Raw genomic sequence first — 12,796 nt, forward strand, 5'->3', positions numbered from 1 at the left:
AAAAAACAACAACAACAAAAAAAAAACAATAGGTGCGTAAGTGAGACATGGCTCAAAATAGGAAGGGTGGCCCAGTATTTGGCGCTACGCCCCTGCTTGTTGACTTAAGACTAATTTGAGAGACACATTTCAGCCCTGCTCTATTTCCCTGAAACTACAGGCATGATTGCTCCAGCAGTTCAGGGTCGATTGCCCGCAGCCTACATGTGGACGTTGCCAATTTCCGACGGCAATGAAGGCAGCATCACTTTCTCCAGCAGTGACGTGGTCTCCTCCTCCTGTCCGCAGCTTGTGACCGGAGCTCTGTTGGGTAATAACACTGTGAAACTTAGCGACAAGTAAGTGGTGTTCGCTGACCTGTGGTGCCTTAACTCCTCTCAGTACATGGTACGTGTCTCTAACGGATGGACTGATGGTGATGGCAGCTAACGTCATCACTGTGATTCAGTGAAAGAGAAAGCTAACGGCTCAGGCAGCCATAACGCAGTGTTGCTAGCCGCTGTTAGCTTCAGATGCTAACACAAGAGTATAACGGTATTAAGCTAACGTTAGCACATGGCTCACTAACAACATGCATGTTCCAGTGAGGGCATCTAAAACCTGCTTTAGGGCAACTAACGGGGTGAAAAACGTCTCTGGCAGTGTGTTGTGTGTTTGTAATAAATCAGTAGTGAAAGGTTGATGTGATTGTGTTTGCTCAGAGCTTCTTCATGTGTGCGTGAAGCTGTCAGGACTGATTTATGTGCAGCTCACTGGCGCCACCTGTTGTTGTACAGGGTTAAATAAACCTTAAAGAGAGGGTCATCATGAGTACAAGGTGACCTGTTTAGATAGTTTTGTTCGAACAACAGAACAACAACCCAGTCAGCTTTTAATCATATTTATAGTTTATATTTTCAAGCATTAACACAGTTGTTTTTTTGTTTTTTTTTACTTTTAACCCTTTGCAACTTGGCTTGGTGTCTTTGAAAAACATGGGAAGAAGGCAATGAGCAGCGAAAGAAGACATGACCCAAAAAAATTGCAAAAAAAAAGTAAAAAAGTAAAATTAAAAACAAGATTTTTTTAAAAAAAAAAGTTTTGAAAAATTATAATTAATTTTTTAAAAAAAAAGGAAATGTCCTGGAAAAAGAGCTTAAAAATTTTAATTCTGTAACATAATTTTAAATATATAATAATGATAACTGTAAATATCTAGCTTCTTTCTTTTTCCTCTATATTTTATTTTATTTGTTTTTCTAAATCTATTGTTTTTTTTTGCAATTTGTGGAACATTCCTTATGAAATTGCTCATTACCTTTTCCCCCCATGTTTTTGAAAGAAATGCGGAAGACACACAGACAAAGCACAAGAAAAGTGATGTCGCTCCAGGTTTCAAATTAAGCACCTTCAACAAAAAAATTAAAATAAAAAACAATCTATTTGTCATTGGTAGCTGTGCATATATTTAATTAAATTGCATTTATATTAACTGTAGAAAAGTATTAATTATTCCTGGACTGACCTTGCACTTAAATTTAATCACCTTACATTGAGTAAATCCCCTTATTATAAAAGTATAATATTATAATTATAATTATTATATAAGTACAATTAATTTAATCACCTTACATTGAGTAAATCACCTTGTTATAAAAGTATAATATTATAATTATAATTATTATATAAGTACAATTAATTTAATCACCTTACATTGAGTAAATCCCCTTATTATAAAAGTATAATATTATAATTATAATTATTATATAAGTACAGTTAATTTAATCACCTTGCATTGAGTAAATCACATTGTTATAAACGTACAATATTATAATTGTAATTATTATATAAGTAAAATTAATTTAATCACCTTACATACATACACCTGCGCTGTCTACAAGGGGTGGACGAAATGGTTTTAAAATAATATCACGATATTTCAGGGTATTTTTGGGATATTGATATTCTTGACAACATGACAAATTAGTAAAAAAAAAAATTATGTTTTGAAATTCTTGGACTTGGCTAAATTTAAAACAATACAAATAATGTACAAAGCAAGAAATAATGTGCTTCCCAGCGATATACAAAAAATGTTTTGTGAGAGAGGAGGGATATAATTTAAGAGGAAAATTAAATTTTAAAAAAATCAGTCTGTCTGTTTGTCCGTCTTTCCTCCAGGGGGTCTGCAGGTCCTAATGAAGTCTTAAATTGTCTTGGATTCCATTTTTATAAACATAGGCCTTAAAAGTCATTGCCAGTTTCACTGACAAAGAAAAAGTGTCATGTTTTTTTTATTTTACTTGTTAGCCTCCTAACGTCTTAAGATCATGGCGGGTCTTATCTTCAGGCAATTGTTATTTTAAGTCTAGAGATATTTTTCTTCACATGTATGTTGAAAAGATCTGTGCTGATTTTTGTAGCTGGTGTCCTAAAGGAGGTTCAGTTAGAAATGTCAAAAACACCTGCAAATAGATTTTCATTTTCATCGTCTCTCTCTCTTTTTGTGCAGCATGAGCATAGCACGACAAGTCCTGACTTGTTCCAGGTTTGCATGTCACTCAGTGAACATAAATTGGAGGAGAAGGTTTTCTGCTTCTCAGGTGAGTCCGATTTAAAACTTTCTTTTAAAACACGTCAGCAATGTTTTATTTTAGACACTAATATTTGCGTTAGTGGAGCTGCAGAACAGGTTCAAAGACTTTTTAGACTATTCTATTTTTAAATTCTTGTCAGAATTGAGAGAAATTCCTCGTAGTTCTCTTTTAATATTTCCTCACAAAATACAAACGAAACAAAACATACACAGTTTTTGGGGCAGCGGCTGCGGCTCAGGAGGCAGAGTGATCGTCTACCAGTCAGAAGATTGTTGGTTCAGTCTGCATGTTGAAGTGTCCTTGGGCAAGACACTGAACCCCAAATTGCTCCAAATGGAGTTGGCTTGAACTATCTGGCACAGTGTGTGGTAGCCTCTGCCACCAGTGTATGATTGTGTGTGTGAAGCAGGTGAATAGTGGCTGTAGTGTGAAGCGCTCTGAGTGGTCACCAAGACTAGAAAAGTGGTCTATCTACATTTTAAACAGTCAAAGGTGAGGTGTCAAAGATTTCGAGTATTTGGTGGCATTTAGGGGTTAATTGCAGATTGTAACCAGCTAAAAACCTCTGACAGCCAGAATTCTTTCAGTTTTCATTGTTCTGGAAGTTTTTACCGTGAGCCGAATTATCCACAGAGGTCTCTTCCTCTTCAAAACAATCAGACCAGTGGATTTGAACTGGTTAAACACCAAAGTAGTTTCATGTTACAGATCAATGTATTTCAGACACACCTGGGCATGTTGCTGCAGGTGGCTAGTACAACACGTGCTATTGTGTGCTCACCTTTTTTCCTCCGGTAACATAAAAAGATCCAGACTTTTATAGGATTTTCATCGGAAGCCGAATTATCCACAGAGGTCTCTTCCTACAACAAATTGACCAGGGGTCTCATTTATAAACACTGCGTACGCACAAAACAAGGCCCAAAAGAGGTGTACGCCACTTCCCACACAAAAGTTGTGATATATAAAAACAGACATGATAGAGTTTGATTTGATCGACTTGACTCACCAATGCTTATGAACATTTTGGAGCTGGGAAATTAAGTGTGGATCCTACGCATTGTTTTATAAATGAGACCCCTGCTCATTTAAGTCACTAGAAACAATGAATGAAGCAGTTTCACATTACAAATCAGTGTAACTCTGGCACTGTACATTGCAGTTGGGCTTCTTGCAGTAGCTGACACGAAAACGCGAATGTCCTCATCTGGAGATAGTGTTTGGTTTGTCCGTTCTGGGCTACTGTAGAAACATGGCGATCTCCATAAACGAAGACCCGCTTCCTATGTAGATATAAACAGTTTATTCTAAGGTAAGATAAATTCAACAATTCTTATTTCAGGTTTTTATACGCTAAAGAAAACATACTTATTGTATTATATTCAGTTTGTACCAACATATCCCTCTAAACCCGACACACTGGAGCTTTAATCAACATGCAAGTGCCATTTCTGATGTTCTGCAAAGCAATACATAAATCTAAACCAACCTCAAATAGTATCAGTCATAAACATTGTTACGCTCCTTCAGATTTCACTCTGCTTTCATCTGACATCACAGGTGATATGCAATGTATTGTTTTGACATTTGAAATTTGTTTCCAGTGAGATAGTGAGTTTATATTGTGACTTTGCTGTTTTAACATTGCTCTTGCTGCTCTAGAAACAACATGTAGTTCTAAAATATTCAGTTTTAATACTTTTTCCGAATTTATTCTTTTTTAAAAATAATTTCTTCTTAAAAAATTTATTGTATTAATTCTCTGTGAATCTCTCACACTCTAGCAAAAATGCGTATTGTATCTAAAATATCCCCAATCAAATCGATATCAAAATCAGAAATCGAATCAAATCAGAACCTTGTGAATTGAACTTGAATCGATTCAGGAAATGAGTGGAGATACCCAGCCCTAAAAAACTGTATATTCAGAAAATGCCTGTTTCACACTACACGATATCAGTCCGATTCTAGCCCGACGCAGCGACGTACAGTGTTGGCTCGGATTGTGAACGACAATGAGTGTCGTACGTGATAATCCATCGTTTCATCTCGTTTAGTGTGTCATAATAGGCGCCAACCGACGCCACATCTGGGACGCCTCATGACGTACCAACAGAAAGTCTGGCATGTTTGATGTTCATGACTTCTCCTGTCACAGCCATCACTTTGACCAGTAGAAACACAGAAAGATCTGCTGCCGTAGACAACTATATGACAACAAAACCTCAGGGTTTTTTTATATTTCCTCTAGGGATGTTACCACACAGTGTGAAACAGCAGAGGCACTTTGTCAACCCAGTGAGTACTTCCATCAGCATCAAGCTAGCAAACAATGATATTTCTTCATAATGGAAACAGACATAAAGTTAGAAAATTAAAAAATAGTGGCGGGGCTTTTACTCACCACAACGTCAGAGGCTCCCAGCTTCATTTAAAACAGACTACATTATAAACGAGCCGTTATTTTTTAATCTCTCTGTATTTTTACATTTTTACTTTTTATCCGCTCCCATTGGCTTTATAAAATGCATCGCGCCGTCATTTGAAACTCAACACTTCCTGAATCTGTTTCACATAAAAGGCCCATTATAACTCCGGTTGAGACAATCCCTTCATTTTCTAAATAGGCTTTTATTGTGAAACATTTGCAGGAACTTGTTGTGGAGGATTCAGTGACTTGCATGTTTGCGTACAGTACTTCATATGTATCTCCTGACATCTGGTGGCACTTTTTACGTTACTACAACAACATTTCGGCTGGCACATGAACTGACAGTGACTGAAATAATGGTAATAATAATAAAAATAGGACAAAAATAACCTGATGACATCACACACGACGTGAAAGACAACCGCAGATATTTGGTGTGGACCATCGTGTAGTGTGTCATGAGTGTGTCACTCCACAATCGCCTAATCTGACATAGTGACTGTCAGAACGGGCAGAAATGTCATGTAGTGTGAACCAGGCATAAGGTCTAGGTTTAGCTATATAAGGAAGCTGTCTGTTTATTTCACTCAGTGACTTATGCAGAAGGGGCGGGATTTAATAAGTTTATACTTCCTCACACATATCAATAACTTTGAATTTAGCTGCTTTGCGTAATATTTGGTTGGTGACAAACTAATTGGTAGGACGTACCATGAATTGTCCACTGTTAAAATGTCCTAGGTGCTTATGTGGAGCGATGGGATGCGTACGAGCTCTTAAAAAACTCAGTATATCAACAACAACGCAGTGAGGACATTGTTCCATTGATTAATTGACTAGATAATGTATTCAGGTTATGCACTGACCGACGCAGTCTCAGCAGTTACAAAACCACTGACCAAAGTCCTGCTGTGTGTGAAAGCACTGTAACAGTGTGAGTGGTCGATGATTAGTTCACTGCGACCACACAGCTGCTGAGACGGGCAGGTAAGAGGTTTAAAAATGTAAATGGACACTTGAGATTTTAATTTAGGTGTAATGTATCTTGGTTTGTTGTTGCAGCATATAATGATGTCGCGGCACACACACTCCAAAAGAATCGAGGGGCTGGACAAGAATGTGTGGTAGGTGAAAGAACAAAACATTAATCTCTTTGTGTGGCACAGCGAGAGAGGAGACGTCTGATCAAGTTCCCATTTTACACCGTACGGGTGTTACATGAAAGCCAGACAGATCTCAGACAGATTTACACAGTACCATTCGACAGTTTACACCATGTCTGTTGCAAAGACAGCCCAGTGATATCAAACCAGGGAGAAATGTTTAGGTGACTTCTCTTCTTTTAGTCCAAAATATTTTGTGATCTCTCGTCTGCCCAGTAAAGTCTTGTTTCACTGTTGATCCAGGGTGGCCTTTACCTCTGTGGCAGCAGACCCATCCATTGTGAACCTGGGCCAAGGCTACCCAGACATCCCTCCACCTTCTTATGTCAAGGAGGCTCTAGCTGAGGCTGCAGCGGTGGACAGGATGAACCAGTACACCAGAGGCTTTGTAAGACTGATAAACGATCTGTATCCATTCACTCATGCTCCGCTATGTCATGAAGCTAATGGTTTTTGGAACCTGGTTATTAACATTTTTTTACAACCATTTGTCAAAGGAAAGTGTCAAGTGAAAGAGTTTGATAGGTGTGGTTTTGGGCGTTGATAATTGGCTGAGATGTGCTGCAGTATAAGCCAAGTAAAATTAAGCTATCATGACATTTTACAGTACTGCTGTTAACTATTGAGAAAATATTTCATGTCTCATGTCTTGTGTTGATTCGAAAGGGTCATCCGTCTTTAGTGAAGGCCCTCTCTCAGGTTTATGGGAAGGTCTGCGGGCGCCAAATTGACCCCTTTAAAGAAATCCTGGTCACAGTGGGAGGTTACGGTTCCTTATTCAGTACCATGCAAGGACTGGTGGAAGAGGGAGATGAGGTAAGAACATTTTTCTTTCTCACAGAGGTGTTTATATGTATAGACATTCATATATACACTCATGCTCCAGTGTTGATTGTGTAATGTTTCTTCCTCCAGGTCATCATTATAGAACCTTTCTTTGATTGTTATGTACCTATGGTGCGAATGGCAGGGGCCAAGCCTGTGTTGATACCGTTACGCCTTGTGAGTTAAACCTCCTGATGTTTGACGTACATGTTCCACATATACCTACCGCAAGTCTTGAGGATGTTCGTAGATTTCAGGAGCCTCTGCCTTCTGCAATGTTTTAGAAATCTGGAAAGAAGACAATCACAAGTGCAGACTGGTTTCTGGACCCAGATGAACTTGCCAGTAAATTCAACTCTAAGACAAAGGCCATCATCACCAACACCCCCAACAACCCTATTGGGAAGGTTCGTATACGTCACAGCCATCACTCGTTCTGTCTGAGAGTCGTAAACACTTGTGCTTTCAGTACTTCCTGTCATCTTCCTGCAGGTTTTCACCAGAGAGGAGCTGCAGATGATCGCTGATCTCTGCATTAAGCACGACACTCTGTGCTTCAGTGACGAGGTTTACGAATGGCTCATCTACAGGGGACACCAGCATATAAAGATTGGTACGTTTTCAGCTCAGCGCAATAGTTTGACAAAAATGTATAGAAGAGCCAATAACTGTCGTCCACCTCATATGTAGTAGAAGCCGTTCTTAACACACTGCTGCAGGAATGGAAACCTCCAAGACATGCAGCATCCCTTCCGTAAGGGTCTCAGGAACTTGATAAGGGTGACTTTGGTATTTTTAAACAGGCTCCAAATCACTATTAGCAAACACACCAGACTACATTTAAAAAAAGAATAATTTTAGCATGTTGGTGAAGATTCTCAGTCATCCAGGTCATGGTAATTATATTGGCCACCGTGTGAGTCGTTAGGGTCAGGTGGGACCCGGTGGCCAGGTGGGTCAATGACTCACATTGTGACCTTATCGACTCTTAAACTAAGAGCTCACATGACCCCTACGACTCTGCAAGGGTTCCCACCCACACAGAGTTTATAGCCTGCAACTTCATACCAGTCATTTAGAACTGAAGAAGCTTCTTGGATGAGAGGCGAAACGTCTTCAAGAAACGCAAGCAAGTCCAGTTGCCTTCGATATAGCATTTCGAGTACTTCCTTTAAATTACTATGGAGCACTAGGGTTGGGTTGGTATGAGAAAAAAAAAACGGTCAGGTTTTTGTGAAAAACTGCATCAAGTCGGTAATACCAGATTTTCGCCACTTGGCGGCGCAATTGACTCATTTAAAATAAAAAACGAGGACAACAGAGTGACAGTAACACATTGTTTCTTTTACTCCTTACAAATAAATTTTGCAGCTCACTCAATCAGTGCAAACAAGGGTTGCCTCCTTCGTCTGGCTCAAAGCCAAAGTGTTGCCATATTAGCGCATTCTTTGATTTCTTCAAGACTAAATTGTCCGCCATTATCGACTCCCCGTCACTGTTACACAAACTCCAGGCTACAGTAGAGGCCTCGGCGCATGCGCACTCGCACCCCCTAGCCCAGTCCCCGCCCCACCCCCCTCTCTCTCTCTCCTGCTCACTGTGCGCTTGGCGAAGTGGCAGACACAGGCTGTAAAATGACGTATGCGGTCCGGTCGGTCAGATAACATCAGCAAACTTCCTGAAGCTGAGGTTAACGGAAACAGCTCCCGTCAATAAACCTGTTAATAACTGTAAGGTAACGTTAGCCATGCGATGCTAAGCGTCAGCCCCGTCATTGTGTATGCATGTGACTCACCAACTGTTCATGGCCAGTGTAAAGCACACAGTAACACTATTTCTGTAGGTTTCCTTTCTATAAGTTGTCAGACACTCATCATAGCAATCTGAGCCTGTCAGTGGCAAAAACAAGCACTTTCAGTGGCCCTGGTGTCACCGCTGCGGTGTGCTTCCCTCTCGCTCAGCACTGGACAGATTTCAGTTTTGATTCCATCAGTCATCTAGACACAAACACAGGAAAATAGGGTCCAGGTTAAAAAAATACCAAACTTATCGTATAAAGAAACAAAATATTATTCAAACCTTTTTCTCAGTTTCAATGTTGTGAAGTTTTTTAACGTAGTTTTCCATCTCTGTAGCCACTCTGCCTGGGATGTGGGATAGAACAATCACCATTGGCAGCGCAGGAAAAACTTTTAGTGTTACTGGATGGAAGGTAAGACATCTGTGGATTCAAAACAAAATGTCTAATATTTAACAATCAGTTCCTGCACATCATGTCGTTGAAATTTGTGTCTGTCAGCTTGGTTGGTCTATAGGACCTGAGCACTTGATAAAGCATCTTCAGACCGTCATGCAGAACACTGTGTACACCTGCCCCACTCCTTTACAGGCAAGTCTGCACAGCTCTTAAATATGTTCTTTAAAATCCATCAAAGAAAGCAAAGGATCATTTAATTGTATTTTTAGTCTGAAGCTTGTAGCCGTCTGTTTCTCTCCAGGAGGCTGTGGCTCAAGGTTTGCTGCGGAACTTTGAGATGATGGATCAGCCAGAGTGCTACTTCTCCTCACTGGCAGAAGAACTGGAGGGCAAGAGAGACCGACTGGCTGGCATCTTGCAGGAGGCTGGAATGACTCCTGTCATCCCAGAGGGAGGCTACTTCATGCTCGTGGACGTCACATCTCTTAGTGAGTTACTGAACATTGACACTGACATACCTTGCACAGTTACAGTGTAGCTTGCACAAAGTGTGGACAAATCCAGCTTGGTTGATCATTCTGTTCTTTAGATTCAGAAACAATTTTTTGTTGTCATATCGATGTTATGTGCTTTACAGAATGTACTTAGTAGATGATTAAGCTCACAGAGGGAGGGATTGTGAAGGGAGAGCTACCAGATATATTTAAAGCATAGATCAATTTATGCAAAATAAGTCACTGCCATTATGAAGAAAGGTTTTTGCTTTGAATCCAAAAGTTCATTTGCACTTAAACATCTATTTGCAGCAATTTTGGAGTGAAAGAGCATTGGGGTTTTTTAATAGCGGTGTAACATCGATAGATTGATCTATCAATTCAGTTATCAGAGATCCAGTATCTTCGCAATGTGAAAACATGGATGCATATGGCCGTCCTATGGTTCTGCTTACATCTTGTAGGTTTTACGTCTAATTGTGACTGTTGAATGTATGTGTTGAATTTGTCTGCTGCAAACCAAATCGCCCTTCAAGGGACAAATTAATAAAGTGAAGTGAAGTCCTGTGGCCCCCCAGCAGGATAATGCACCATGCCACACTGCAAACATGGCTCAGGAATGGCCCAAGGAATGTGACAAAGACCTCAAAGTGTCAACCTGGCTTCCAAATTCCCCAGATCCCAATCTGAATGAGCATCTGTGGCACATGCCATTAACCCACCTCACAACCCACTGGACTAAATGGATCTGCCGCCAACGCACTGGTGCCAGACACCGCAGGACACTCCCAGAGATCCTGTGTCCATGCCTCAACAGGTCAGAGCCAAGTCCGATCCATGGAGGCCCCACCTTGGATTAGGGGTACATCTGGGGTACCAGCACATCACAAGAATCCTTGAGCAGATTGGGACCTGGGAAATTTAGAAGCCAGGTAAACACTTGAGCTTTTTGTCACGCTCCACAGGCCATTTCTAAACAGTTTGTGTAGTGCTGGGGGGCCAGTGCCATTGGGGAGTACTGTTGCCATGAGGGGAGGGTACTTGATCTGCAACGGTGTTTGAGTGGGTGGAACATGTCAGGTGGTATCCACATGAATGCCAGAACCAAAGGTTTCCCAGCAGAACAATGCACTGGAACAAAATAATCAAAAGTTAGTCACGTCACCTGTCAGTGGTTTGAATGTTTTGGCTGATCGGTGTATGTAACAATAGAATAAAACAGGAATAGAGTAAGAGTGAACGCTAGAAATATGTACACTTATGTGCATTGTATGCTGACTAAATACATGCATTCAAGAGGTGAGAAGTAAATCTTTACTATTTATAATAGTTACTACCAGAAGTGTTTTTTACATTGCCTTATGGTACAGTATATGAAACTTCATAAATCCCAGTATTTTACCAGCTCTGTGGTGGATCAGCAGTGTGACTGTCTGCTGAATATTTCTCTCTGCTCTGTGTTCACTGTAGATCAGGACCTGTCACACATGGGCGATGACGAAGCGTACGACTACAAGTTTGTGAAGTGGATGATTAAAGAAAAGGTAATTGAGTTAATTTGATTTAGCTCCCGACAACATACAGCATATCACGTTCTTCATAATAATATTTTGTACAGAAACTGGCAGCCATTCCAGTCACAGCGTTTGTTGGAGACGAGTCCACGAAGCAGTTTGAGAAATACATTCGCCTTTGCTTCATTAAGGTAAATCCAAAACAGTCTGTTACAAACCAAAAGCACAACACGTTCAAAATGATCTCGTAAAGATCATTTTGAATGTGTTGTGCAAAATGATCTCGTAAAGATTAACGTTGGCGAAGGTGAACTTTTCTCTTTTTCTCTGGCGAAAAACAAATATTTTAATAACCTTTAATTGTCTTAACAGCAAGACAGCACTCTGGATGCAGCCGGGACCATCCTGAAAAACTGGAGGAAGGTTTAATTTGATGCAATGTCTGAAAAGTCAGGGAGGAGAAACAACTCTGATCAAACTGAGGAAATGGGATCTGTGAAATTGCACACCGGAAAATAAACTTCCATTTAATAGCAAAATGCCTGTCCATACTTTAACCTGTGACCTGTTTCAAGGGAGAGAATCACTAAGTCAGATAGCTGAAATGAACAGTTCTTATAAATCCCTTTAAGTGTGAAGTGTCATTTTTATCCCATAGTGAATCTTTACAAGGCCTTACTCATTCCTATTTTTATACTGTATAGATTATTCAGCATTTTATAAGTTAATATTTGCAAAGGATTTTAACGTGTGAGATAGGAACGCAAGGTTGACCAAACCTTTCTGCTGTTACTGTGCCACCTTTAGTTTTCAATAACACAGAAACCCAGACTCAGTCCTGGGTTGACTGTGTGAAAACTGGTTGTGGTGTCATGTTTTGTAAAATGAGTGCTTTATGGAGTTTATGGTGCTTTGACTCATTCTGATGTCTAGACAGACACACTGATTACAAAATAAAAAAAGTTAGATGGTGTCTGCTGCTTCGGCTTTGCCCGTGATCATATTTGTTTTCCATTTCTCTCTGAAAAACCTTTGTGGTAAAAAGGATCACAAGTGAAACTTATGTGTCAAGAAATTATTTTTAAAAAACTAAATGCAATTAATAAATATACTGACTGAACTTGTCGGTTTCCATATTATGCTGTCAACACCTTTTTTCTCTCACTAAGTGCAACATGATGTGTTTGAATTCTTAAATTAATGCCATTACCTCAAAAAAGATTAGTCACAGAAAGCATTAAATCAGAGTATTAGCAGGTCCTGAAGAAGGATGTCTTAAAATGTATTTAATTGTATAAATATAAGGCCTAAATTTGAATTTGTGAAGTTGTAATTGCCACAAACACTTGATTCAATTTCATTTATCCATCTTTTTGTGTTTTTGTCAAAATCAGTTGAGCTCTTTGTGTAACAGTCCACATTGATGGTGTTATTAATTTAAACCTTCCACTCAGCCTAAAACTATTTTTATTTTATAATTGCACTTACCTGTTGGCAAAATGTAGATGAACCTAACTCACTCCGATAACCATATTCCTACATGTAACCTACTTCTGCATGGGACCACATATGTACGACTTACCTTTAAACTTGCTT

The 12,796-nt window shown here is 39.7% G+C and overlaps 1 protein-coding gene across 3 annotated transcripts; it reads left to right on the plus strand.

Annotated features, from left to right (window-relative positions):
* Nucleotides 1–206: 206 nt before the first annotated feature.
* LOC117254487 (kynurenine--oxoglutarate transaminase 3) lies at nucleotides 207–12,320 on the plus strand. Of its 3 annotated transcripts, none has more exons than XM_033622830.2 (14): nucleotides 207–338; nucleotides 2,492–2,582; nucleotides 6,070–6,131; nucleotides 6,414–6,558; nucleotides 6,837–6,986; nucleotides 7,086–7,172; nucleotides 7,280–7,402; nucleotides 7,488–7,608; nucleotides 9,131–9,207; nucleotides 9,295–9,384; nucleotides 9,494–9,680; nucleotides 11,157–11,230; nucleotides 11,305–11,391; nucleotides 11,573–12,320. In XM_033622830.2, exons 2-14 carry the CDS (start codon nucleotides 2,493–2,495, stop codon nucleotides 11,627–11,629), a joined length of 1,350 nt encoding a protein of 449 aa, XP_033478721.1. In that variant the 5' UTR covers nucleotides 207–338; nucleotide 2,492; the 3' UTR covers nucleotides 11,630–12,320. The 3 variants fall into 3 exon arrangements, with proteins under 3 accessions (XP_033478721.1, XP_033478722.1, XP_078024731.1); XM_033622831.2 differs by having other exon boundaries at nucleotides 247–387; XM_078168605.1 differs by lacking the exons at nucleotides 207–338; nucleotides 2,492–2,582 and adding an exon at nucleotides 5,912–5,994.
* The last annotated feature ends 476 nt before the right edge of the window (nucleotides 12,321–12,796 follow it).

The sequence above is a fragment of the Epinephelus lanceolatus genome, chromosome 6, assembly GCF_041903045.1.
Source record: "Epinephelus lanceolatus isolate andai-2023 chromosome 6, ASM4190304v1, whole genome shotgun sequence".
In the NCBI taxonomy this organism is placed as follows: Eukaryota; Metazoa; Chordata; class Actinopteri; order Perciformes; family Serranidae; genus Epinephelus; species Epinephelus lanceolatus.

Coding starts and splice junctions, on each gene's coding strand:
- LOC117254487 (XM_033622830.2), top strand. CDS start 2,493: ATGAGCATAGCACGACAAGTCCTGACTTGTTCCAGGTTTGCATGTCAC. Junction 7,403..7,487: donor CCAACAACCCTATTGGGAAG/GTTCGTATACGT, acceptor ATCTTCCTGCAG/GTTTTCACCAGAGAGGAGCT. Junction 11,231..11,304: donor AGTGGATGATTAAAGAAAAG/GTAATTGAGTTA, acceptor TATTTTGTACAG/AAACTGGCAGCCATTCCAGT.